The 26,878-nt window shown below is 44.5% G+C and overlaps 5 protein-coding genes across 8 annotated transcripts in view; 3 read left to right on the top strand and 2 right to left on the bottom strand.

Moving 5' to 3' along the window:
• The window catches only part of raph1b (Ras association (RalGDS/AF-6) and pleckstrin homology domains 1b), a 37,997-nt gene extending 35,041 nt beyond the window's left edge, over window positions 1-2,956 (top strand). Inside the window, exon 19 of the mRNA XM_034865179.1 lies at window positions 2-2,956. Coding sequence (XP_034721070.1) covers window positions 2-989 — 988 coding nt within the window. The 3' untranslated portion in view covers window positions 990-2,956. The remainder of the gene's footprint in view (window position 1) is intronic.
• Window positions 1-5,014, bottom strand: part of spp2 (secreted phosphoprotein 2) — a 17,061-nt gene extending 12,047 nt beyond the window's left edge. The window contains exons 1-6 of the mRNA XM_034864773.1: window positions 4,891-5,014; window positions 4,690-4,817; window positions 4,390-4,512; window positions 3,929-4,039; window positions 3,610-3,658; window positions 3,350-3,447 (exon numbers count right to left, since the gene is read on the bottom strand). Coding sequence (XP_034720664.1) covers window positions 3,356-3,447; window positions 3,610-3,658; window positions 3,929-4,039; window positions 4,390-4,512; window positions 4,690-4,817; window positions 4,891-4,942 — 555 coding nt within the window. The 5' untranslated portion in view covers window positions 4,943-5,014 and the 3' untranslated portion in view covers window positions 3,350-3,355. The remainder of the gene's footprint in view (window positions 1-3,349; window positions 3,448-3,609; window positions 3,659-3,928; window positions 4,040-4,389; window positions 4,513-4,689; window positions 4,818-4,890) is intronic.
• A 445-nt stretch (window positions 5,015-5,459) lies between these two features.
• alg11 (ALG11 alpha-1,2-mannosyltransferase) lies at window positions 5,460-9,084 on the bottom strand. Its single transcript, XM_034864762.1, has 5 exons — window positions 8,819-9,084; window positions 7,804-8,025; window positions 7,170-7,541; window positions 6,467-7,032; window positions 5,460-6,385 (listed from the first exon to the last, which is right to left on the bottom strand). The coding sequence occupies exons 1-5, from the start codon at window positions 8,863-8,865 to the stop codon at window positions 6,102-6,104; spliced, it is 1,491 nt and encodes a 496-aa protein (XP_034720653.1). The 5' UTR covers window positions 8,866-9,084; the 3' UTR covers window positions 5,460-6,101.
• Window positions 9,085-9,199: 115 nt separating this feature from the next.
• Window positions 9,200-12,193, top strand: cpb2 (carboxypeptidase B2 (plasma)). Of its 2 annotated transcripts, none has more exons than XM_034864765.1 (11): window positions 9,200-9,359; window positions 9,650-9,725; window positions 9,810-9,934; window positions 10,010-10,118; window positions 10,322-10,423; window positions 10,638-10,742; window positions 10,846-10,956; window positions 11,037-11,127; window positions 11,412-11,614; window positions 11,762-11,846; window positions 11,936-12,193. In XM_034864765.1, exons 1-11 carry the CDS (start codon window positions 9,283-9,285, stop codon window positions 12,139-12,141), a joined length of 1,290 nt encoding a protein of 429 aa, XP_034720656.1. In that variant the 5' UTR covers window positions 9,200-9,282; the 3' UTR covers window positions 12,142-12,193. The 2 variants fall into 2 exon arrangements, with proteins under 2 accessions (XP_034720656.1, XP_034720657.1); XM_034864766.1 differs by having other exon boundaries at window positions 9,810-9,931; window positions 10,007-10,118.
• Window positions 12,194-14,285: 2,092 nt separating this feature from the next.
• On the top strand, window positions 14,286-26,111 carry zc3h13 (zinc finger CCCH-type containing 13). 3 transcript variants are annotated; one of them, XM_034864331.1, is made up of 20 exons: window positions 14,288-14,547; window positions 15,350-15,526; window positions 15,725-15,828; window positions 16,043-16,157; window positions 16,374-16,485; window positions 16,643-16,809; window positions 16,990-17,138; window positions 17,305-17,505; window positions 17,623-17,790; window positions 17,958-18,301; window positions 18,621-19,091; window positions 19,303-19,551; window positions 19,925-20,390; window positions 20,576-20,688; window positions 21,724-22,959; window positions 23,089-23,739; window positions 23,824-23,967; window positions 24,261-24,461; window positions 24,730-24,893; window positions 25,049-26,111. In XM_034864331.1, the coding sequence occupies exons 2-20, from the start codon at window positions 15,359-15,361 to the stop codon at window positions 25,247-25,249; spliced, it is 5,424 nt and encodes a 1,807-aa protein (XP_034720222.1). In that variant the 5' UTR covers window positions 14,288-14,547; window positions 15,350-15,358; the 3' UTR covers window positions 25,250-26,111. The 3 variants fall into 3 exon arrangements, with proteins under 3 accessions (XP_034720223.1, XP_034720222.1, XP_034720221.1); XM_034864330.1 differs by having other exon boundaries at window positions 14,289-14,547; window positions 20,576-20,772; XM_034864332.1 differs by lacking the exon at window positions 19,303-19,551 and having other exon boundaries at window positions 14,286-14,547; window positions 18,621-18,871; window positions 20,044-20,390; window positions 20,576-20,772.
• The last annotated feature ends 767 nt before the right edge of the window (window positions 26,112-26,878 follow it).

Genomic DNA, 26,878 nt, shown 5'->3' on the forward strand with positions numbered 1-26,878 from the left:
CACCTCCCCCAGCCCCCATCACTGGCCCAACTCCACCTCCTCCTCCACTACCTCCTGGGAACCTGAGCTCCCCCTTGAGGAGGACACCCTCTGGGACTTCCAATTTCGTAGGCAAGAAACCCCCTCCCACCCCACAGAGGAACACCAGCGTCAAGTTCAACGCATCAGCTTCCTATGAGGAATCCAGGAGGAACTTGTTCAGTAAATTTGCTCCCCAGAACAACGCCCCTCCTTCAGCTCATTGTCCCACCTCCTCCTCCATCGGATCCCCTTCCAAGGACCCTTCAGCTGGACCCCCTGCTCCCCCGAAACCAGGAAAGCTCAACCTGGCCAACCTGCCCATGGCACTCCAGGCCAAAGTGAGCCAGGTAAAGCAAACCGGTGGTGACTTCCCTGCCCCCCCACATGAGTGCGGCTACTTCCCACCTCCTCCCCCGGCCTCTGAGCTCTTCCCCCCTCCTCTACCTCCTGGTAGTGACGCCCATAGCGGAGGACCTCCTAGGGTAGCCGTGGTCAACCCCCAGCCCCAGGCTCCCCCTCCTCCTCCGCCTGTCTGCCATGTCAGCAACTCATCATGGGGGAAGAGCTCCTTGAAAAAGACTCCTCCACCCACACTTGTGCGGCGTAACAACACCACCCCGGAGCCCCCTCCACTCTCATCACCTCCACCCACCTCCCCAAAGGGTAGCTCAGGCCAGCCCAATTTCCTGGACGATCTCAACCGGACACTGAAGCGAAAGTCAGTGGGTCGCCAAAGTTCTCTGAACTCGGCCGGCCTCACGGACAAGTTGGACCCTGCAGGAACTATGGACGACATGGCGCTGCCCCCGCCGCCCCCGGAGCTGCTCCTGGACCAAGGAAAGCAAAGCAATGGAGGAAATGGGGGCTACATGTCTGGAAACATCTCAGGTTATGCAACACTACGACGAGGACCCCCACCTGCACCACCCAAACGGGGAGACACTACCAAACTTACTGGAGAGTGTTGAACTTGGAGATCAGGACACCATAAAGATGGATGAATAGACAATGAAAGAATATATGGAAGTGAACATTCATTCGGGAAATGGGAGCGAGTTCCTTCCGTCCTCTTGGGATCACAATGATGAATAGATGACTGTGTATTTACGAAAACCCAAACCCGACCATGATCAAATAGTGTTTGCTAATTATTGCATTTTTTCAACTTGTTTGACTTTCTGGATCAGTGGGGTTTATAGTACTGGGACAATTAAGACTGGAGCAGGTAAGTTTAAGGTCACAGAAAAATAAAACGGATTTTTAGCTTTCTGTGGTTGTCTAAACTCTCTGGAAGACATTGTATTTCCCTGTATGGTAATCCCCATCCATCTGGTACACCCAGCAGATTTAAATAAACACTAATAAGAATTGTGCAAATATTACTGGATCCAGTTCTGAGCCGAACCATGTTATCCGCTTCTTTGCCATAAGTTTGTGCCACATACTGGAGACAAAAAAATGACACCACCACAGGATCCTTCTGCTTTGGTACTGCATGGACTTCATGTAAGAACAACTGGTAAAACATAACGCTGTTCTGGTGTGTGTGCATGAGTGAGAGAGAGAAACTGAGATGTGCATACATGCATCGTGTGCATGCATGTATATATGATTATAAGCTGTTAACAGTTAACTTCTTTAAACCATTAAAGAAGGCCTTTGTAGAGCGGGGACGGTTAGGTTTGCTTTTATATGAAATTATTTAATGATTGATAAATGGAAGGATTTTTTTATAAGTCTGTGTTTTAATAGCTGGTCAACAAAGTCTAGAGAGGAACAAAACATCAGGGCGCAATGGAATGTATATGGAAAGGTGTAATTGGAAACCTGAATTACACACATAAAGGAAAAAAAAAAACGTTAAAACTTTCAAATCTTTCAAAACATTGCTAGACTGTTTCACAACTTGGCAAATGCAAATCAGAAGGACGCCTTATCCCCAAAGTCTTGCACAGAGGTCAAAGCAGAAAGGAGATTTCTTCCAAAGGTTCAGTAGAGTCTGGACTGTGCAATTGGAAAGAAAAAAAACACTCTTTTTTTATTTTTATTTAATGGGCTGTAAATGGAGGAGGAGGCCCTTAATGGTGTATCTTTGTGAACTGTGTGAGTTCCCCGTGTGTTGGCTTGATTTTGGACCTTATCCTTCAGTTTGTATCTGTACAGTTGCAGCTGCTACTCCGTTACTGTTGGTCCCCGCCGCCTTCTAAAGTCGCATCATATGACAATTCAGGAAGAAGAATGTACAGGTTGGATTCAGTCATGTGAAGTATGCTCATCTTTCTCCATGCAAGGTGACCCAGTTGAAAAATATACGTTTGTCTGGTTAATGTACAGAGCGTTAAATCATGTAGTCAATAACGGAAATCATATGACAACCATTAGACTGAATGTTGCTTTTATCTGTGTGTCTCTATCATATCTTGTTTGTTCACGGTACCATTGGTGGACAGGGACTAAAGGTTATTTGATTTATTTTTTTTCACCTAAATAGTGGATCATGAAGGGTTTTAATTTCTCGCAGCAATGCCTTCATCTTTACTGTGCTAGTGCTGTGCTTCAGGAACTTCTCATCAACATGTCCGTGTGTGCCAGGATGACATATCATTAATATTTCAGACTGTTTAAACTGGTTTTAAATTGGCTTTAGTGTGAAAATGTGTGCTTGAAGTGTCAAGAATATGGTTGTTTCCACTCAGTCTCTGTTTAACATGATGTTCTTATGTCCTACACCACAGTGGTTTGATCGCCACCTGGAAGGCAGTGTACCGTTTCTTATAACCGAATAGCATTGGCTTTAACAGGATGTTTGCTACAGTACAGTATCTAAGTTATTGATGTGCTGATGTGAACGTGGGGCCAAGTGAAATGAAGAAAAATGGCTGCAGATGTGTCCTCTTGCATATAAACTGAAAATCACAATATAAATGTTCAAACCAGTCTCAGAGTCCTCATTTGTTCAAATCATTTGGGTCAGGTGCAGTTTGGAGGGTCTGTATGGGTAAAGTCACTTGCATTCAGGCACCATGATTTCAAAGTTCAATTACAAATGATTAAAATGGGAACAGTGTTTGTTGGTCAGTGAATCCCTGACTCCCTCTAGTGGTCTTATGCTGGCCTACACTAAGAAAAAAAAAAAAGCATTTACAGTAGGAACTGTTTATAGTCAAATAGAATCATTTAAATTATAGGGATTGAATTCTGAACTCCAAAGAGGGATGAATCCTTAGATGTTTTTCTTATGAAATATTACAAAAAGGGGACTGAATTCATAGGGGCAAATTCCTTTTTTTTTTTTTTTTTTATTCAAGTTTGTCCTGATCAGCACCAGAAACTTTCACTCCAGGGAGTTGGTCCAGATGTCCAATGTCTGGCTGCGGAGAGAGCGACCAGGCTGGACGGGTGGAGGAGTTGGAGCAGGTGCTGGGACTGTTGAAACACATACCAATAACTGGTTGGTTACATGCACTGAATATTACAATGTATATTAAAATACTGATGACAAGTCTTGTGAATATGTGAAAAACATCAATCTTTATTTTATAAAACAGTTCAGTACCTGATTGTATTCTACCATCACTTGTTAATTACCTCTATTTCCAAATGAGATGTTTAACTGGTGTCTCCCGCTTGAGAACTTCTGTGGATATAAAGCCTATATTATTCACATGCACTATATAGTTATTGTTGGTTAAACTTATAGGAAAGCTCAACTATTTAGTTTATTCAGTATCTGTACTAACTCACTGGAAAACATCCAAATAAATATTTTCACTTTTTAGTGACAGCTTTTTCCACTTTTTGTAGCAAATATAAATGCTATGACCTAAAACCAAAAAATGAGAAAAAGATGAATGACAGCACTGCTATTCTCCCTTTTCTAATCCACCCCTCTTGTCTGTGTCCTCACCTCCTCACTGGACTCGGAGCTGGAGCTCGAGGAGTCACGGCCGCATCTGAGAGAAACCACCTGAGTTAAGGTGGCCGACATTCGAACCCGACTGGAGCAGGACAAGGATGGCTGGAGTGAAGGCAGAGGGTGGTATTTTTTAATATTCTGAATAATGCAAATACTGAGTCACTGTACTGTTGCAGCATGGCAGAATGGATTTGATCCACCCACTCTGTCCCAGTAAATTTGAGCCAATGCAAACAGTGGGCGGCATCAGTCTGTCAACACCCAAAATTTAGATATGAGGCCTTCACAGGGTACAGGTAAAGTGAAGGCGTTAACATCAACACTGATATGACACTAAGTATTATTAAAGTGAAATACCCCAGCCCTGTGACACTAAACTAAAACAATCCATCATAAGGTATAAATTAGATGAGATAATCATTTTTCACCAATGATGACATTAAATGTCTCACCACAAAGAAGCCAGATCTGAAGGAACATGTCTGTGGGTCGTTTGTGGAAGCCTTCACACACTCCGTCTCTTTAATCCCAAACACCATCAGCAGGTCAGCAGTGTTCATGCCCATGGGTACAACCTGGCGTGCATGTGATATTTGTTGTAATGAAAATGATATAAAGAACATATCCCTAGTGCTGCAGCTATAGTGTAAATAGCATCCAGTGCAACTATCACTACCTACAACTACTAAAAATAGAAAATGGGTACAGACACTGCCAGTAAATATATATTTTATAAATATGTGGAGACTCACCCTTTGGACAGAGGCTCGAGTTACCCTGTAACGATGGCTGACAGCATACACAGAGTTGACCTCAGCCAGAGCTGCTGCGATCCCCCTGTTTGCCATAAGCTCCAGCTCAGAGTTGTACAGAGTGATACCTGCAAGGACAAATATGTGGAGTAAGTCACTCAAGTATTGACTCTTGAAGTGATCAATACGCAGAATACTCACCTGAGCATCCCAGAGCCTGCAGCAGGGCCAAGAGAAGCACGTATAGCTTCATCTCGTCTAGCACCAAACCAAAATACCTCAGTCCTTCATTTACCTCCCTCTATATATGTATATGTGTTCAGACTTTGTCCAAGCACCGAAATGCACCGCCTCTTACCCTCAATAACCCCATAAAAAAACTCCCTCCACTGCTTTATGTCCTGCTTCCATGCAATAGCTGCTAACCTTTGTTCAGCACTATTGATCCCAGGGTGATGCCCTGAATTAAATGAGCACTATTATATATATCTGTTTGATACTCATTTTTGACAAGGATTAATAATTGTGCCAAAATTTCATTCTGATGAGGTCTTATGACTGGAGGAAACCATTTTTAGCAATATATCCCTTTAGTAATGTATCTGTTTGTTGATATACAGTATATTCATGAATTATTTCAGCTCACATATTGCTGAGTTTCTTTGTTTACTTCTCCAATAGTTCATTTGATATTTTTTGAACTGTTGGTCAGACAAGACATTTTGTGGTCCACAACAAATAAATCAATAAGTCAAGAAACTACATCAGTGCAACAATATCTTTTTCCCATCGTATCTTTATTACATTCCTTATCAATATCAAAAATACCTTATATTTTGGGCTTGTAGAGAATTCCAGTTCCAGTGTCTAAAAAAAACTAGTTTGTTCCCCTTCAGCCATTTGTAACATGTTAAATATAATAAACCTTTTAAATTAAACTGACAAAGGAATGTGTCCAGTAAAAATGCAATGAGCTGCTTGAACTTTCATTTCACCGGATAATCTTGTATTTACAAGAATACTCGAACAGAACTACACCGTTTTCTGTAGCTGGATTATTTCTAAGATTAGGCAAAGATCTGATATTTTAAAGAATTATATCTTTACCTGATTTAAACTTAAAAACATGTCCGATATAGGGCCATGTCTCTAAATGGTATTCATACATTCATAAGAATTATCAGAAACTTTCTGGAATTATTAAAGTAAAAAGAAAAAGAGCAGTTTTGGGAATTTCAACAGCCTTCTGTGTGAGCCCAAGAGTTATCTCTGCATCAGTTTTAATCAGATTTTGTCACTAATCATTCAGTATAAATCCAGGCGGAAGTGCAAAGTAAAAGTGCTCAAAGTGTAAAAAAGCCACCAACACATTAACTGTACATGCACAGATACACAAACAACGAGCCCTCCTTTCATCGTTCAAGTGTCCCCATCAGTGGCTCCATAGCAGCGAGGAAGCAGGCGTCAAACTCCTGATCTGAGAAGCGAGCCACGGACTGACGTGCGTTGCGTCTAATGAGCAGCCGGCTAGCGGGCGGCAGCGCCAGGATCCTCTCTATGGCTTCTGCATAACTGTTCTCGTCATCAGCCAGGAAGCCTGTCTGGCCTCCCTCGAAAGGCACCACAATGTCCAGCTTGGGACCGCCGGACTTGTGCGCCAGAATGACCTTCCCTGCTGCCATACACTCCACAATGCCTAGAGGGGATAAAAGAAGCACTTTAAATATCACGAAAAAATAAAATAGACAATCCAAACAATATCAGAAGGAATACTTACCTATTCCGAAGTGTTCATTCCACATGGTATGCAGTCCGATGGTGGCTTCTCCCATCTCTCTCTTCAGCTCCTCAAAGGGTACGTTCAGTTTAAACTGCACCCTGTCGGCCACACCCAACTCCTGGCACAGCCCCCTCAACATGAGCACCCTGTCCTCGTCTTCCTGGTTCCTGCATCCACCAATCAGAACCAGCTTCAGGCCCTCTCTGCCCCCCACCACTTCCCTCCTCCTGTCCAACACCTTTTTGAAAGCTGTTATCTGCAGCCGGTGGTCCTTCTCCGGCCTGAACTGCCCAATAGAAACGATCGAGTGGCACTTCTTGTCCCCGTCCTCCTCCAGTGGCACATCCAAGAACGCGCTCACGTCGCAGGGCGGGTAGATCACGCTGGTGCGGTTGGGAGCGCGCCACAGTGACAGGATATGATTGAGGGTCCAGGAGGAGTTGACCATGATGAGATCGCTGCAGGAGCCTGCCATGCCGTAGAGCAGGGCAAGCAGGCAATAGTAGACCACCTTGAAGGCGCTCAGGAACAGACTGTTGGAGACGTAGTCAGGGTTGTTGAACCTAGAACATTATTATTATTTGTGGGGTTAGCAAGCAGAAGGTTTAAGTAACTTTAAAAAAAAAATGAAACAAATAGAACATAACATAAAAAAGATCTTCTGTGTTGTGTTCTCAACACCATTTGGCACAGTAATTACCTGGGGTTCCTATCTCTCACTACAGACAGCATGTCAGTGCTGATGGTGGGGTAGTGAACGTAACTTCCCACTCTGCAGCCTCCCAAGTAGCGGAACAGGGGCAGAGTGAAGGTGTAGCCCATGGAGTCGATGTAAAGGTCTGGGACGAACTCCGTCAGCGCCTCCCATCCCAGGAAGATAGAGCCCACACTCTGTCCCAGCAGGGTGAAGTGAGGAAACAGGCCGGGCTCCACAAGCAGCCGGTGCCTCAGGAACACAAACTGAACCGGGCGGGGGAGCACAATGTTGAAACGACGGCGCGCCCCATCCAGGATCTGCTGTCCCGTCACACCCAGGTCCCCCGTGTACACCACAAAGTTGATGTCCACGTACCTGTGCGGATGTAGATTTAAGTTCAGATTGACTGACTTATTTTCCCTCTCTACTCAGGTCTGATTCAGTTCCTCTTCAAGTTAGTTCGCTCTTTATTTAGCTGCATGTTATGCTGTTAAAAAGGAAAAATTTACTCACGGACTAAAAGACACAGTTTTGAAAAAACTGTGACTACATATTGGAAAATGCAGTAAATCAGTAAGCACACAAGCTAGGAAAACTAGACATTATAAACTAAAACAAATCTTTCAATTAGCTTTACCTCCTCTGCAGTGCCCTGATGGCACACCAGAGCACCCTCTCTCCCCCACCACCAGCATTACAGTAGGGGTGGAAGAAGGCAACCGTGGGACGGCCATCCCTCGCCCGCCGGGCGTTCCTGCTGCTCTGAAGCCAGAAGCGAACAGCCAGCACCAGCAGGACCAGGACGGCGATCAGCAGCACACACAGAAACAACAGGGGCAGGAGCAACTTCCACAGCAACCTGAAACACAGAGACACAGCACACTTAGGTATATGGGATTAGCAAGCAATTGGCATATTTTATGTATATGGCACTTTTCAAATAAAAGTCACAACGGGCTTTTAAAGGGGATGGGGGGAGAGAGAATGTGTAAAAGCATGAAGAAAACAAACTGAGGCTTTTTAAAGACGTGCATAGATTTGACTTGTGACTTTGCAGAAGACCGTAAAGGAGTCATAATTAAGTACTTTAATGTTACTAGAAAGATTAAAGGCCAACATTACATCAAAATATGTGTAACCAAGTCGTTGACACATTGTGAATTGTTTAACAAAATGTACTACTTAACTAGCGTTCTAGACATTACATACATAACACATGCATTTAATCATAATAAGCTCAGGTTTAACGGAATATTCCCTACTGCCACATATAGCTAGCTAGCTAGCTAGCTAACGTGAAGTTAATTCGTTGGTTGTGGTTTTTAGATAAATACGACGCTGTTTCCTGTTTGTTTAACGTTACTACAACTAACTTGTTATTCATGAAGAACTTGCTCTTTACTAAATTACTCAAACATAGACAGCAGTTTTGGTCAGTGGACAGTACCCTTAAAGTCTGTAGTCAAGCTAAATAACCTGACACATCGTCAAAATGTTAACGTAGCATTGCTGGTATTAATAGCTAGGTTAGCTAGCTAACGTTACGAACGTTACCGGAGAAGCAGCCAACACACAATTAAATGAAACAAGCGCTTTCATAACTGACTATTTGTAATATTCTCATAATCGGTTTATAACCTAATATATTTTACCTTGTTAATTCACACAAACAGAGGACCAACTGATCGTGGCCCGACATCTTGCCAAGATCACAACACAACCTTCACTTTCTTTAACTGTCTATGCTTCCTCCTCTGTTCGTCCGACTGTCATTTATATTCATCTGGCGCCGCCTATCGGCGAGGAGGTATTATAGTATTATTGTGACCTCTGAATTTTCCAGCTTTTATTTATGAAAAGTTGTATTGTAAAGCTTGCAATAATTTAGGCATTTTACAAATATTAGACAAATGTTTTAACTGGAGTTGCTGACACTTTAGCACCAGCAATGTACTAACCTACTGCTGCCTGTCAGCCATGCTGGCTGATCTATGCCCTCCTCTTTCAACAAGAAATAATGTTTAACTTCTAAATAAACACTGCTTAAATCAATAATGTGTCCCTATCCCCATGGTTTAAACAAACCTCTATCATTTTCAGTCTGGATTCTGACATCATGAAGACTCTTTTGATTTTGTTTGTTTTAATGAATTTGGACAAACTGCTGAAGACAGGACGCTGCACAGAAACACAGTAAGTTGATTGAAATGTCAAGTAACTGTGTTCATTTGTAATCTATGAGGTAACTGTTTTCCACAAAGAAAATAGATCATGACACACTTGTGCAAAGCCACATGCTCGTGCATGACGCAATTTTAACATAGCTTCTGAAAATGAAAAAACACCTTATATTTACTTATTCTGGCACTGTCTATGATATAGGTGAAAACAATGATACATGTGTTTGTTTCTGATGGGCCTATAGGTGTCTGCATCATCTTTCACTATGTATCTTACTGATGTCCTGTTTTCTCTTTATTCAGAGACCAAATTCTGTCAATCACCCCAGAAACACAGGAACAAGTGGATGTCGTGAAGAATGTTTCCACTCAGTATGAGGTAAAAATGAGATCCTTAATCAGGGACTGCGCCCCTTTGTTTTTACGCTCTCTGTTCATGATTATGTTACATATTTTGTCCCAGACAGCTTTATGGCAGCCTGTGTCGCCTCAGTACATCAAAGAAGAAACTGAGGTCCACCTGTTTGTTCCTGCAAACAGCTCAGAGACTGTCAAGGATCTGCTACAGAAACACGCCATAACACACGAGTATGTTGCCCGTCCGAAAACATAGTTCTGCAATTAGTTTGAAGGTTTTGTTATTTACTCGCATGTTTATTGTAGGGTGTTATTGGCCAACGCCAACGAGTTGATTGAAATGCAGACGAGAAACAACTCCACCGACCCACGAAGCAGCTCAACTTTCTACGAGAGATATCACAGTCTCGAGGATGTATGCTTTTCATCTATAACTATCAGATTCCAGCTTCATAACATTCAGTTTTTGTTGATTTTATGTCAGAGATGTTCTAAATCAACAAATTGAACTGTGTAAGCTTCACACACAGACTTTATTCCAAGACTATTGGTGTATTGATGCACTTCACTTAATGGATGTATTACAGTTTATATCCAAACACACTGTCTCCATTGTAGATCTATCTTTGGATAAATAGGACCCAACAGGACAACCCCAACACGGTCAAAGCCATTCTCATTGGCTCCTCATATGAGAAGCGACCACTCTACGTTCTGAAAGTAGGCCTTCACCCACTAAGCTGCAGCGATGATGATTAAGATGCTTTTTTTCCACATTCATTTTTCACAAACTAATCAGCACTGTTATTTTTTTCTCTTTAGAAGTATTTTTTTGTTGAAAAGTGTTCCGAGACTTTTGTTTTCCGTTCATAAAGCTGGCCTGCAGAGAAATGACTTTGTCCTTCACACTTTAAATGAAGTCTGTCTTTCTCAGTTGTCTGTAAACAACAGGCCGAATAAGAAAGCAATGTGGATCGACTGTGGTATCCATGCCAGAGAGTGGATCTCTCCTGCTTTCTGCTTATGGTTTGTACAGAATGTGAGTATATTCATTGATGTGTCGATACGGTGGCAATGTCTTGTTTTGTTTTAAGGATCTTCACTCAGATCTAGCATTAAAAACAATGTCCTTTCTTGCAAAGTCTCTGTCATTTTACAAGCTAAACCAAGACATCACTCGCATCTTGGACAACATGGATGTCTACATCCTGCCTGTTATGAACCCTGATGGATACCAGTACACATGGACAACAGTAAGAACACGTATTTTGTGTATTGTTAAGTGCTTGAGCATCAGTAAAGAGCAATTCCAATTTTCATGTTTTTGTCTCAGAACAGGATGTGGAGGAAGAACCGCTCTGCCAGCAAGAGGAGCAACTGCATCGGAGTCGACCTCAACAGAAATTTTGATGCCAACTGGTGCAGTAGGTCTTCCGCTAACATTACAGAGCCCTCCTTACTTTTTCGTTAAAATTAGGACAGCTAGGTGAGAGAGAAGGGGAAGACATGCAGGAAATCATCGCAGGTCAGATTCGAACCCTAGACCTCTGCGTCGAGGCGTTAACCTCTCAATATACGTGTGCCTGCTCTACCCACTGAGCCAACCCAGCCACAGCGCCCTCATTATTGATTACCACAATCAACTCTTTTTTCCATGTATGAGAGTCTCAGTAGGATCTACAAGATAATGGGTTTCTGTGTCTTCCAGCGGAGGGAGCCTCTGATGAGCCATGCTCTGAGATTTACTGCGGCGCGTTCCCTGAGTCGGAACCAGAGTCGCAGGCCGTGGCCAACTTCCTGCGCAGTCACAAGGACTCAGTTCAGTTGTACTTCAGCATCCACTCCTACTCTCAGATGCTCCTCTTCCCTTACTCTTACACCTTAGATGAAGCAGAGAACCACAAAGACCTGGTGAGTGATGACAGTTTAAGCTTACATGTTTTCCACACTTATTGAGGTGTTTTATGTGAGTCCTTTTCCATTCAGCTCCAGAGTATTTGCAGACTTTATTCTGCATGTCACTTGAGATAACACAGAAAAATCTAATTGTTCTAAAAGCTTGAGTTGGCCCAAAAAGCTGCCCAGGCAATCGGAAGATATTACAGGAACACCTACAAATACGGCCCTGGAGCAAAGACAATATGTAAGTAGGGTTTCATGATGAAGCAAAATCAGAAAGACTTGATTCAGTCACTCACAACGTACACATGAATGTCCTTGTCTGCTCTCCAGACTTGGCTCCTGGTGGTTCTGATGACTGGGCGTACAACCTTGGCATCAAATACTCCTTCACATTTGAGCTCCAGGACCGCGGGCGTTACGGCTTCCTCCTGCCACCGTCTCTCATTTCCAGGGCCTGCAATGAAGCTCTGATCGCTGTGAAGACCATTGCTGTCAAGGTCATAGAGAAAACACAAGCTCCAACAAGTCCACCTTAAACCCTCTGGGCAGTTACACAGAAAAGCATAAAGACATAGAAGCTGTGGACAATGAAATAACACAAAAAAGATTAAACTGATTGAAGTTACACATTAAGTTGAATGTCTTTTTTCTGTGTATTATTACTTACTGAGCACATTTGGTAATAGCGTGTCATACTTACATAGAAAGTTGTTCTGATGAAAACTACATCATCATGCATACACCACACAGATAATAATAAGCATTCTTCTTGACGATATCAACATTAAAGTGTTCATATTATGCTTTTCAGCTTTTCCCCCTTTCCTTTGTTGTGTTATATATCTTTTTTGTGCACGGTATAGGTTTACAAAGTGAAAAAACACCCCCCCCCCCCCAAAGGGAATTACCATCTCCAACAGAAAACACAAACTGCTCCATACAACTCTATTGTAGTCCAGTCTTTACTTCCGTGTGTCACTTTGTAACACACGTTATAATGCTCACCTAGCTGTTGGCGTGGCACGCCCTCATACTCTGCTTCTGACTGGCTAGTAGTGCTGACCTCGGTAACACACAAAAAAAAAAAGGAAAAGAGGAGCTGCAACAATGTGCAGTACAATGAAAATTGTGTTTTTTGAAAATTAAAATAGATAAACCTATTCCGGTACAACCTCTAAATACTATTATGAACCTGAAAAGGAGCATAATATGAACACTTTAAGGTTGTAGTCCTGATATTGATGGTCTTAATATACATTCAGTGATCCAAACAATGTTAACTCCTGTACAATGCTGTGTGAATGTTTTGTCCATGCCCATAATCAAACCTAAACAGACAGAATATTGGAAACATTGCTGTCTACATGTGGAATTTTATTTCATAGGATTTTCACAGACGTGGCAGTACCCTTTTATCTATTGCCACTTTTCCTTGTCTAGATGACACATCAGCCTCTAATAATGTATAAATCACAGAGTCAATGTTTGATTTTTGCTTTTTTCCCCCCTTGTCTTTATGAACATGCATGTGAATAAAAAGTGACCAAATCACTTTGTACAACTTTGTCTCATAGTATCATTAATATTATTATTGTTGTAATCAGTCATGTGATGTAATGGTAAAAGGTACAAACAGAGTTACAACAATAGCGTTAAACAACACAAGTAGAGCAGAAAAACAAATTAATTATTTTTAAATAATTAATTAGTTGACACTGTTAAGGTATCCACATACACATCATCAACTTGAGTTTTCCCAACATGCACATACCCGTGCCGGAAGACACAAATACACACCTACTGTAATTTAACAACTTTAATTAATGGAGTATGAAGTGAGCAAGGTGGAGGCTGGTGGTGTGGCCTTGATCAAGGTGTGGCTTCTGCTTGTTTTAAAACCATGATGTCTCTCCTCATGGGTGGGCCAAATTCTTTGGGCGGGCAAAGCAGAAAAAGGGGAGGTTACCTTGCCCCTCATGACCTCACAAGGTCGACTCATCTGAGCTTTCATTTTCTCAAAGGCAGAGCAGGATACGCAGGGCTCGGTTTACACTTACAATATCTCCATTTCTAGCCACTGGGGGACCATGAGCAGGCTGGGGGAACTCATATTAATGTTTAAAAAAACTCATAAAGGGAAATTTTAATGCCATGGGACCTTTAAAGTTAAAAAAAAAAACTTATCATGAATCCAACACATTATTAGCAAATGTGAATCCCCACTGCTTACTGGCCTTTAGGTAAGGTCCGTCACTAAGGTAGCCACCCACAGATACATTGAATCCTAAGGATTCACTGTGCCACATGCATGTGTTCCATTGAAACATGATTTATAAAATAATGCCAACAATTATTAGCCTATTTTACTGTAATAGGTTAGTAGGCCCTACACATTATTTTAGGCCCTGTATAATATGCAACTTCATTTAAGACATGTGCAGTAGGGGGTCCCTGCTCCGTCTCTCTTTCAGTTAAGGGCCCAAAAAACGTTGAAGACTCCTGCTCTCAAACATCCATGGACTGTTGTTCTGATTAGCATCAATAATACTGCCCTCTGGCGGTCATAAAGAGTAACTACAAGCACAAAAACCCTTCCGGGGACAACTTTAACAAACTAAGAAAAGCCAAGAGTTTTATTTCTACCAAATACTAATAATAAGTCATATTAGTGCAAGGGTTTTATAAATAATATTTTCGGAAGAGACATATGACGATGTGTCCACAGCGAGCAGTACGATAAGCAAAAGCGCAACACCCCTGAGGTACAAACGGCCTCTACAAACCACAGAAGAAGAACAGGGCATGATGCACACCCTCCGCCAATATGATGGCATCCAGGGCAGTTTCTGCCTTAGATTTTAAAGAATAAGCCTTGTTATTTCTACAAGTGCTGAATCCACTACCTGGACTTAAGTAGATGCGACGCCGAATTAATATCTTGGGTAAGACGGATTTTTTTGTTCATCTTCACAATATCTAACAGGCACGGCACTGACAGTGGTTTGAAGGCCTAGCTAGCTAGCTAACGCTAAGATAAAGCATGAGCTCATTAGCTCTTTGATTAACTGACTTTAGAATTAGCATATGTTCGTTTGTTTGTTTTCCCAGCACAAGGCACGCAGTATAATTAACCGACTAAATATTGTAGTCTCACATACATATGTTTTATGTAAAATGCTTAAACAATGGCATTAAAGTCGTTTAGTTAGCTAGCTAGCTAGGAACTTTACGTTAGCTAAGCAAGCATGCAAGCCTGCTCACTGCACCGATAACAGGCCAAGCTATTTGCATTTGTTTATGTTTTGCATATGTTGCTACCTATAGGAGAACTGCAGGCAGCTAAATGTTAGATTACAAGACCCATTTCATTAGTCCCAATTAAGGGTGCTAAAATATCTAGCTGTGCACTCGGAATGAATGAATGAATTCAGGTCTGACAGTGCAGCACTGGCACTGTAACGTTAGTCACACCGCATAGACATTTTGATGGACCAGATTGTTTTTACTGTCATTTAATCCAAACCGTGTATTAGCCTAGCTACATATATCCTTGGATAAGCTTTGGATCGACAACTGTTATTAACCTCCCTCAGCAGAAGACTGATTTATTCTGCTCGCAGATTAGTCCATTAACCTTTTTATAAGTACTTTTTTGTAACATTCCTGTGTGTGTGTGCGTGTGTTGTATTCATGCAGAGGATTGATCACTGACATTTCATCAAGCATTGTTTGTCATGTTTCCAGTCCTGCAGAATGTCCAAGATCAGGCGGAAGGTAACAGTGGAGAATTCAAAAACCATATCTGATAGCAGCAGCAGCAGCAGCACCACAACCAGCAGCACCAGCAACCCCGCCGCCCCCTCCCGCCGGCCCAGTGTGTTTGAAAGACTCGGCCCCAGCACTGGGAGTAATGCTGCTGATGTATGTAAATCCTAAATTGCTAAATATTTCCATCTCCTCACTTAGGGACCGTTTTGAAGTGCAAGCTCCTTTTTGGTAGTCTGATCAAATGTGTCTTGTGTTCTATACGGAACTCAATAGTATACCTACTGTGATTTTTGGTCTCATTTTAGTGGATGTTGCATTACACCATCAGGCTCATTTGTATGTGTCTTTCAGAGTCACTGTAGAAATTGGCTGAAGACCGGTAATTGCAGTTACGGCAACACTTGTCGCTACACACATGGAACTCAGCCACGAGGCAAAGGATTTAGCTTTAGTCGGTAAGATGGCTTGTTTAATTTGGCAATCAGGATTTCTATGTGATAATTTCGGTATATGTTGTCATGAATTGGGTCCCCATGATTCCTTTTTAATTTTTCATTGCTGTTTTCTTTTTTTTTTAAGATTTGTCCACAACATAACAAATGGCTTATCTATAGCAACATATTATTGACATGTAACTCGAGTGTGTATTTATGTTTGTGCGTGGAGCAGGTCAGCCGAGAGACCCACAGGTGATCTGCGGGAGAGGATGAAGAATAAAAGACAGGATGTTGACCCAGAAAACGTGAAGCGAGACCTAGACGAGCCCACATCCCCAACAGCGAAAGTGAGTTTCCTGCTCCTTCAGTCTCTACTTGTTTTAGGAAATACAATGTATTGGCAAATGTGTAAATGGTGGATGGTTCTAAACTAGAGGAAAAGGCCACTGCTAACGCAGAATCTGAAAATGACTTGGAACCACAAGAACTGGATAAGCACAGTAAGTGGTGCAACATGTAGGTGTCATTCTAACATCTCTTTGCATGTGTTTATCCACCTACAGCAGAGAGACTCCTCCCGAGGCCGACACAGGGAAAAGGAGGATATAAAGATTACAAAGGAGCGCACCCCAGCCAGTGAAGAAGAGCCCACAGAGTGGGAAACCAATCGTGAAGGTTAGCTTGTTTTGTTCAAGTTTTATAGACAAGGGACATTAAATAGTTGTCAATATCAGTTTGATTTTAATTTATAGAAAAATAAAAAAAATATATCAATATGGGCTTTGACATGAAGCCACTGTTTTTTTTTAATTTATTTTTGTTTGACTTTTAGACTCTGATATCGGTGACTACGACTACGAGTTATCACTAGAGATGAAGCGCCAGAAGATTCAACGTGAGCTGATGAAATTGGAGCAGGAAAACTTGGACAAGAGGGAAGAGATATTCATCAAGAAAGATGACGCCCCCACCAAAACAAGAGCCACTGCCATACCGAAGGTAAGTGACTAGTTTGTACTTATTTTTTTTTTGGGTTGCATTTTTCAGCATTCAGCCTAAAAGTGTTTTCTAAAGTATCTCTGCCTCCAGAACAGCTTATTGCCTGCGCTGAAGTTGCTGTAGTCTGTAGAAGAAACTCTGATTTGAATGTCAACCTGCTATGTCATCTCTGACCCTCAGGCCTCCCCAGAGCCGTTAAGCAATAAAGATTCACCCTCAGCCAGGAAGTCCACTGGATCCCCCAAACACAAAAGTGGCGCCAAAGGCACAGGCTCTGGGAAGAAAGAAAAGAAGGCCCCACTAACCTCACCTGTTTCAGAAACAACCAGGTAGGAATCTGGTTGTTTTTAGTTGGCAGAAAGTGTCATAAACTTCTCAACAGACTTTAGTGACATTTTTTGGAAAGTTGGGCCATTTAGGAAGCAAGAACTAATTAGACCTTTTATTATATTTGAGAAAGAAATGACAGATGTTGTCTGTCTGCCTTCCAACCAGGCCTTCAAAAGGGAGCCACAGTAAGAAGAAAGGTCCCCGTACCCCCAGTCCTCCTCCCCCAGTCCCGCTGGACATTCCTGTGATGGGGAAGAAACACAAAGGCAAGCACAAAAACAAGGAGAAGTCTGAGGAGAAGCTGAAGGAAGCGAAAGATCGGGGGCGAGACGCAGAAAAACACAAAGAGAAGAAGGAGAAGCGCAGGTGAAGTGCCGAACCAAGAAATGACATATTCCCCATTAAGATGGCTGTTCTTATTGTGTTTCTGGTGGTCTTTTGTGCAAGGCGTCCTCTTTTTCAACATACCCGTGTTGTTTGTAGGGACCGATCAGACAGCTCCCACAAGGCTAAGCGGTCAGTGACGTCGGAGGAGCGTTCTGGTAGCGTGTCATCTCCCTTTAGGGGCACTTCACCACCCGCCAGGAAGAAATCCACATCTCCTAAAGCTTCGTCCCATAAGACGCCCGTACTGGCCTCCCCTCCTCGCAGGTCAGCACATGTGGGCAACCGAGCAAAGGTTTTCCCGCTCAAGGCCTTAATCACTGCAAAACTCCTTGACTACCACTTGACTAAGCTATTGTACCAGGTCTTTGGTATTATTTGTTGGTGATCATAACAGTGTGGTTCAATCAATAAATAGTCCTTTGTCACTACAGGTCTCCCACTCCTCCCCGCCACCATCACACCCCCACTCCTCCCCGCCACCACTCTCCCTCCTCTCACTCTGGCTCCTCTGCCCAGCGGCACTCTTCATCTCCCCGCCGGCGCCGCTCGTCCTCTCTTACATACCACCGGAGCACCGCAGCCCTGGCCTCTGCCTCCTCCCCTCCATGCTCCCGGCGCTCCCGAACGCCTCCTGCCTCCCACGAACCCTCCTCGCCCCACCGCCGATCCGACAGATCGAGCCCCAGCCAGCGGCGCTCCAGGGGCCGCGAGAGGAGCCGTGGTGAAAGAGAGAGGAGTCCGCCTGCTCAGGAGCGCAGACATGAGCGCAGAGATGGTAACGTTATGTTCTAGCACTGTGTTTTCTTGTTTCTCTTATGTCCTTTTATTTTTTAGCACATTTGACACAAATGCTTTTGATTGAGTAGTCCACACTACCAGTGATTTTTGCATTATAAAGTTATAAAACAATGGGAATTTTCAGATTGTTTTTTCATACACAAATCCTCCCCTTTGGATTTGGCCTCTTGAGTAGTGAGTTCTCAGAGTAAAAAATAAAAACTAGAATAATGAAACACTTTTTTTACAATCATACTTTTTCCCTCCCCCTTTTTCATCAGTTGTTTCATCAAGCTTTGTGCTTCTCTTATAAACAGAAAGCCGCAGCAAGCGAGAGAAAGACAGCGTCCGCGACGACCGGGACTATGACTCTGAACAGGTCTCATCGCGGGATGCTCGCGACGACCGGGAGCCCAGAGAGTCTCGCGAGAGGCGGGATGCTCGCGACCGAGGAAGGGAAACAGCCCGAGACGCTCGCGACCACAGAGACAACAGGGACGTAAAGGACTCCAGAGAGAGCAGGACGGAGACTCGCTCCAGTCGAGAGTCGCTGGAGCGCCGTGACCGCGAACGAGAGCGGGACCGGGAAAGAGAGAAGGACAGAGAGCGAGAAAGAGAGAGAACGGACACCCACAGGAAGGAGGAACCGGCTCAGGACGACAGGAGTTATGGGAGAGGCCATGGACGCGAAGATGGAGGGCGTGCTGATGGAAGGACAGAGAACAGAACGGACAGAGCTGAGAGGAATGGACGAGGGAGAGGGCGTGCTAATGAAACCTCTGATAAAGGCATGAACTGACGTTACACTTAGCTTTCATTTCCATAGTTTCTTTATTTGTGGCCAAAGGTTAAATGTTTAGTGACAAGGAGCTCCTTAGGTGATGCTTGCAACACAATACTGTGCTCTATATCTCCTCTCTAACTATTGTACCTTTCTTCAGTGTGATGTGTTTTTTTTTTAAATTCCCTTTTTTGAAGCAATCTTTTGTCTCCTTTCAGGCTCAACCCGAAACTCCCGGGGTTCCCAACTGGAAAGCAGCCATGACAACTGGGATCCACGGAGTAGCGCGGTGCGCGAACGGAGCGCAGAGAGGAGCACAGATCGCAGTGCGACCGAAAGAAGCTCTGAGAGGGGTTCAGACCGAGATCGCTATGACGGCGACAGGAGAGGAGAGCACGCCCGAGACTCCTCGTACGACAGGAGAGGAGGGCACGGCGAGCGGGATCGCAGAGACAACCGAGAGAGAGGTGGGTGTGAGGGTTTGCTTTACTTCAAACCTTTACAATATCAAAAAGCACGTGCAATTAATCCAAATATCCTAATGTCATCCTAATATTTTAGCTCCTAATGATCACAAAAACAGATTAATCAGAAAAAAAGGTTTATCCTGCGCATTAGACTTTGCGTAAACTCTTATTTGTCTTGTGTTCTAAATGAATAAAAATGTTCAAGCAGGAAAAGTAATAAGGGAAATTTAACATTCCATGGCGCTTACACTGTTAAGTAATTTGCAACATCTTTTCAAGAGATAATGAGTAATCTTGATTTCAATATTGGCCAAAAATGTTGCTTTTTTATTTCATTTGTTTGGCTAAGCTTTTGAATGTTCTGTTTTCCCAGATCAAAGAGCAGCCTCACCAAATAGACACCAGGGGAGATCAGAGGAGTCTGAGAGGGATGAGAGGAGAGAGGATCGCAGGACAGATAGAACAGAAGAGAGGCGCGATGACAGGACCCGGGAACGGGAGCGAGAGAGGGACAGGGAGCGGGAGAAGGAAAAGGAGAAGGACAGGGAGCGAGAGAGGGAAAAGGAGCGAGAGAAAGAGGCTGAGAGGGAGCGGGTTAGAGAGCGAGAGCGGGAGAGGGAGCGAGAGAGGGAAAGGGAGCGCGAGGAGCGGGAGAGGGAAAGGGAGGAACGAGAGAGGGAGAGGGAGAGGAAGGAACGGGAGAGGGAAAGAGAGAGGGAGCTACGGGAGCGAGAGAGGCAGCGGGAATGGGAGGAGCGAGAGAGGGGAAGAGATGAAAGGCGGGAGAGACGAGATGACGACCGGCCCGTCAGAGAAACACGGGACGACCGCAAGACAAGGCATGTATCAGCCTTCCAAATCTATTCTCACGTTTTTATCAATGTCATGTTTTCTTTGCCTCTTCTGTACACTACCGCGCTATACAAACTGTACAGGTTGAAACTGCAATTCTCCAAATAGTTAAAGCCTTGAGTGTGATATTTAAAACAAATGTTTTGTAATAACTCCTCTCTTCTCCCATTAGTCGTAAGAGGCCCCGGGTGGAGAGCAGCCCGAGCCCCCGAGCCTCTCCTAAGCGAGCAAATCGGGACCTCAGTCCGGCTGACAGCGACGGCTACAACAGTGCAGAAGAGAAAAGTGAGCGTCTGATTGGCCGAGGGCAGGCCAAGCCCCTCCCACAGCCCCTCCTCCCCAGCCCACTGTGTCCGCCTTCATTGGACAGTAGGAAAATTATTTTTGCAAGGACACACTTCTGTTTAGTATGGAATGCACCTTTATGTATACTGGAAATACACTCTTTAGTTAAACGCAGGGTTTTCCATTTCTAGCCATTATACGCCTTAGTGTACTTGCGAACCATCCACAGTAAACAGCGTATAAACGTTACAACAGTGTGGAGAGTTCCTGAAAGAGCCGATGCGCAGCACACACGTCTACTCGTTGCCTAATTCACATTTGCCGCATGATGGTTCGCGTCCACTGGTGCAAAACAGTGTCACAGGCGCACACACACACACACACACACACACACACCATGCATGTTGCGCACACAGCGGCAGTTGCAGCCCACCCATTAGCCAGGTGTGGCACAGAGAAAGAGAGGAAAAGGGTGAGGGAGGTTTGGTGGTGAGTGTGAAGATGTCAGTAGCACTTTAAAAGTCAACGTAACATCGAGTCTGTGTACAGTTTGTCTGTCAGGGAATACATGCTAAAAGACCCAACCCAAGTTCCATATCTGGCTTTCTAGCTGCTGGTTGTGAAGTGGGTTAGCAGCATTGGGTTAGCAGCAGTGGCGATAGCGACAAGTTCAGCACAGGCTCACTGACTTAAGGTGGGCCAGCTATTCTCATTTTGGTGACAGGCTACTCGTCCAAGTTTTGCTTTAGTGATCTCTCCTCCAACCGACAAACAAGTTTTATGCAAATAATTGCACCTTGTCGTCACCATCATGCAAATGAGCGTATTTCATATGCACCGTTAACGGTCTAAAAACCAAGGGAAAACTCTGCCCTAACATGATAAACGGTGCATTTACAAACACCTCCAATGAAAGCCTCAACTGTTAGCCCACAAATGGCACAGTGAAGCAGTCTGTTGTCGAAGCTGCCATTTGACCGATTGCTTGAATGCTTAAAAAGTACTGAATGTCGGTATGTGAATGTTCATGTGCAGGTGCTGACAAAAATCGCATGCTGAGCCAGGTGGTGCGGCCCCAGGAGCCCTTGTTGCGTTCACCGCTGAGGTCTGCTCTATCTGATGAGAAGCCCAGCCACTGGAAGGATGAGGAGCGCAGAGGTGCCGGGGACAAAAGGGAGACGCGGAGCCGCCATGAGGACCCGGAGCCTCGTGCGGAACGGATTAGAGGAGGCGACAGACGAGGAGAGCACCTCGCAGATGCCCCATCTGACTCCCGTAGCAGAGGCAGAGAGCAGCGAGAGTCTACACCGCCTCCCCCTCCTCCACCCCTCGCACCTGGCAGTGAAGACAGAGACACCGCTGGCTCCCAGTCCCACGAGGAGAGCAAAAAGAAGACAAAGTCGCAAAGGAAGGGCTTGAAGAAGGGTCGCAAAGAAGAGGAGATAGGGGGTGGCAACAGTCTGGCTGGGGCAGGAGATCGTTTCAACCCCGAGCCCCCAGCCAGCGGTCCTGCAGATGGGCCTTCACCCATACTTTCACCCAGGAAAGTGGCCAAGAAGAAGACGCTTGAACGAAAGAGGAAACGGTCACGAGAATCCGATGTGTCTGATGAGGACTCATCTGCCCCTCCGCCACATAATAAGAGGAAGAGAGGTCCCCGGACGCCACCACCCTCAATGAGGCCTGATAATCGAGGTGCTGGAGGCAACGCAGTGCCATCTCCTCTGACCAAAATGGACAATTTCAGTGACTGGTCAGATGAGGAGGTCACAGACCGAGGAGCACCGCTGGAAACGCAAGCGCCACTGCCTCCTGCTGAGAGGACTCCTGCTGAGCCTCTTAAGAGAGGGGTTGGTCCCAGGGTGGGCAGGGACATGGAGCGGTGCAACCCAGCTCCCATCGCCCCTCTGCTCCCCCAAGATCCTTCGATACTGATGCAGACTCTGCCTCCGCAGCCCCTCATGTCCCAGCCCATGCTCCGCAAACTTCCCCCAGAGCAGACACGCAGCAGCAGCATGGGAAGCAACCAGAGCCGCGCGTCGTCCAGACGCCTGCGATCACCCTCCAACGAGTCAGCCCATCGAGATGATCCGCAAGGTCCACGAGCCCGCCGGGGCAGGCTGCAGGGCGCCAACTCAAGGGACCGAGAGAGGGAGAGGGAGAGAGAACGGGAGAGAGACAGGCCGGTTGTGAATGACCCTCCAGTGGCTGAGAGAAAGTCTCGAATTGACCAGTTGAGGAGAGGAGAGCCCAGCCGCAGCACCTCCTCAGGTAGAGAGCTGAACATGAACATCTATTAACATTACACCATAAACCTTTTGTAATCTCTGATAGGACCATGCTTAATTAAAACACTCAACTCTAATCCCAGCCTAATTTATATCCGTCTCTTTTTTACAGACCGACAGGATTCTCGCAGCCTCAGCTCCAGGCGCAGCTCTCCTGACTCTGAGAGGCAGGCCAGGTCCATGTCTCGCGCCGGTTCCTATGACAGTCGCGAGCGGGAGAGAGACAGGGAGCCATTTGAGCGGGAACGAGATCGAAAGGACCTCCGGCCTCAGCCGCCACTTCCACCTCAGCCCCAGCAGCAGCCCCTGCTCCTCCAACAGCCCCTACAACAGCAGAGAGACTGGGAGCCCGAACCAAGGGACTGGCCTAGCAGGGGACTGATGCGTCCAGGCCGGGAATCTATCCTGAGGGAGCGGGATATCAGGGACAGGGAACGCTTACTCCCTGAAGGACAATTTCAGCAGCATGAACGGGAGCGGGAGAGAGAGAGAGAGAGAGACAGTAGATGTGGCGATCGAGAGAGGGAGAGGATGATGATGATGGATCTACCGCCTCACGTGGACCCCAGGGTCCCCGGACGAGGAGACCTGAGGGGCGATATGAGAGGAGACCTGCGAGTGGACATGATGAGACAAGAGAGGGGCGACTATGAGCCTTTGCTGCCAAGAGAAGCCTTCAGCCCTCCAGAGCCGGAAAAACCGAGCAACAGTCACAATCTCATAGGAGAGCAACGGGAGCTGGAGAAGACGGAGAGCATCGACGGTAAAAAGATCAACACAAATTGCTCACTCTCTTTCCAAATTTCCAGCGCAGATTCAAAGGAATGTTTGTGTGCCGTGTTCTCAGGAGACGATGATGGCAAAGAAGATGAAGGCCAGTCAGTCGCATCTGTTGGAGAGGAGTATGAACCAATCAGTGATGATGAGCTGGACGAAATTCTGGCCGACAGCCAGAAGAAAGAGGATCAGCAAGACGATGAAAAACCTACAGGTACTAGGAAATACCTCCTTATTTATTGAGAATATCTATGCAGAAATTGATTTCTGTTATCCATCCTTTTTTTAAATTTTGAAAAAAAGGTTTTTCTTCTGCTTGAGGGATCGATTGGTTTCGTTCCAAAATTGTTTATTTAAACATCTCAGGAAATGTTTTGCTAGAATTTAACAGATCTTGAAATTCATTATATCTTTAAATGCTTTTTCAATAAGATGAACTAATAGTAAACTAACTTTTAAAATAAAAAATAAATAAAAAGTAACCTCCCCAACGCCATGTGTTGACAGGTCCTCTTGATGTCATTGATGTGGACTGGTCCAGCCTGATGCCCAAACAGAAGCAGGAACCCCGGGCAGCGGGGGCAGCTTTGCTCCGGTTCACCCCAGGGGCCGTGCTTCTTAGGGCGGGCATCTCCAAGCGACTTGCTGGGCCTGAGCTGCTGGAGCAAGTGAGAGAGGTGTGCAAGTCCGAGCTAGATGACCCCAAAGGTGAGTTTTGACATCTTCAGCAGCATTTAAGATCAATGCTTCTGCTTTTTTTTATGTTTCCTTTTTTTACTTGTTACATGATTTTATTATTTAAATCAACAAAACTAGTAATTTTGATCTCAATTTATGATGGGGATATTCATGATAATAGACATGACTGTACAGCATGTGTTTTTCCTTATCTAGAATGACATGTTTAGTTTTATTGAGTTTAGACTGTTTTTTTGCGTGCAATTTGTCTAAATCATGGTCAACTCTGTCCTGCCAGATGCTGACAAGCTGTTTGAGCATGACCTGGGGGCCCTGAATATGGCAGCCATGAACAGGCGGGTGGAAAGGGCCGGTTTACTGAGAAACCTCGGGCCTTGTTGCAAGGCCCTGTGTGCCCGCAGGGACTTCGCCATCCGCCGCCAGCTGTTAAAGAATGACAAGGTAGATGTCAACCAATTACTGGCAGGACAATGAGTTAAATACGGCAGTTACTTTGTGTCGATCTCAGCACCTTCTCTGGACGTCATTTCCATATGCTGACCGTACAACTGCATTGTTAAGAGAGATGGGTTTTAAATCTACTTCTCCTTCTTCAGGGCCAAACCAAGCAGTACCCCACTACGCCCGTGGTAGACAACGAGCTGCTGCAGATGAGCATGCGTCTCTTCAGAAGGACCATGGCTGGCCAGGCCTCAGGGCCCGAAAGGTCGGACAGCGGGTCAGCACCGGCAGCCGAGGTCGCTCCAGCTGGTAGTAGTAAGCTCGGCACAGCACAGCCTGAGGTGTGTGTGTCCTGAAAGAAATGGGTTTAATGAGTCAAACACATGAAAGTGAACACTTCTATCTCTCCGTGACTCTGTCCCATTCCATTTCATTCATAGCCTGTTTGGTCCTGGGAGGAAATAAAGGAGAACAGCAAAATTGTGAATCTTACTCAGTAATGCTTTTACATGTTTTTGATGATCTGCAAGTCCCGTGCCATAGACTACTGGACATTCTAGCCTATGGAGGTGTGTAATGAACCGTGTATGAGCAGCATAAAACACACCTAAAATGACTTCATGTTTTTGTTTTGTGCATTGCAATGTTTTAGAGCAGCTTTCTAATTGTCAGTCTCACCTGCCTAACCAATTTGAAATGACTGTTTTGTTTTCATATATTGTGCATTGGTTACTACGACTGTGCATTAAAATGCTTAGATGTTGATTTTTGTGACGGGTCTTTTGCTTTGTATGTAGTGAGCGTTCAGCCTTCAAATGTGACACTTGATGTTATTACTATTTTTGTTTACATCATATTACAAATTATCTGCGGTGCAAATCTCTAGCATTTGCTGCAGAGTGTTACTGTCCAACAATACTGAAAACATCCTGCAGAGACTTGAATGAACGTTCTTCGTGAATAAGCACTGCCAAACTATTCCTTCATTGAATGTAATTTGTTTATAACTGTTACTCGTTTAAAACATAATTGCTTTTTGCTTGATGTGTTTGTTTTGAATGGTTTGGCAATGTCTCCCTGAAATGAACTCGAGAGATTGCAGAGCACACTATAGACTGCAGAGTACCAGATCTCCAGTACTGCCATGTGGGAGACCTCTCCTTAACATTCACCAGCCCAAACCATCCAAAAAGGAGCCAAAATGTTCCCAGTAGGAAATGACACTAGTCTGCTTAGATAAAGAAATGACTGAAAGGATAATGATATGAACACATCTCCTTTATGTGTCCCAGTGGTTGACCGTCCAGAGTCATAATAAAAGGACTTGTACAGGTGGATAAACTGGACCTCAGGGATGTGGTTGTATCAACACTCTTAGTTCAACAAGTGACACTTGAAAAGCGCAGGTTGTGCATGCTGTGAGGTCTTGGACACACATTCAATGGACAAACCAGCTTCAGTATTGCACAAAAATGCTTAAAGAACACAAGAATGGAACAAAGCTGTTAATCTTAGAGCCCTGGATTCAACATGGCACCTTCTCCAGGGCATGCAACTGTGACTTGAAATCTGAGTGACGTTACAGACATGGAGCGATTGGGCGCTGGTGTAACCTGCTATCTTTAAGTTAAATCCTTAAGCTGTTGTAAAACATACTACATATTTACTACATATTTATTTTGTCTAAGGATCAAGGTCAATTTTGAGATGTGCAAGTAATGATATCTGATTTAAAACTGTATTATTATTTTTTACTGTAAAAACAAATGTAGAATGACATTTTAATGACATTTTGCCAGATAAGGACAACTGGGGACCTGAAGGAATTCAAATGTAGTGGAAGTTTATCAAGATTAGCACATTAAATTACCACAATGTGCTATGAGGTAAGTGAAGTTTACATAAAACCACAACCACTTCAGTTTTTTTATCTTAAACTTTTGACAGTAAGTCTGATGGTGTATATACAAAGTTTTATAATTTGT

The sequence above is a fragment of the Etheostoma cragini genome, chromosome 24, assembly GCF_013103735.1.
Source record: "Etheostoma cragini isolate CJK2018 chromosome 24, CSU_Ecrag_1.0, whole genome shotgun sequence".
Classification (NCBI taxonomy): Eukaryota; Metazoa; Chordata; class Actinopteri; order Perciformes; family Percidae; genus Etheostoma; species Etheostoma cragini.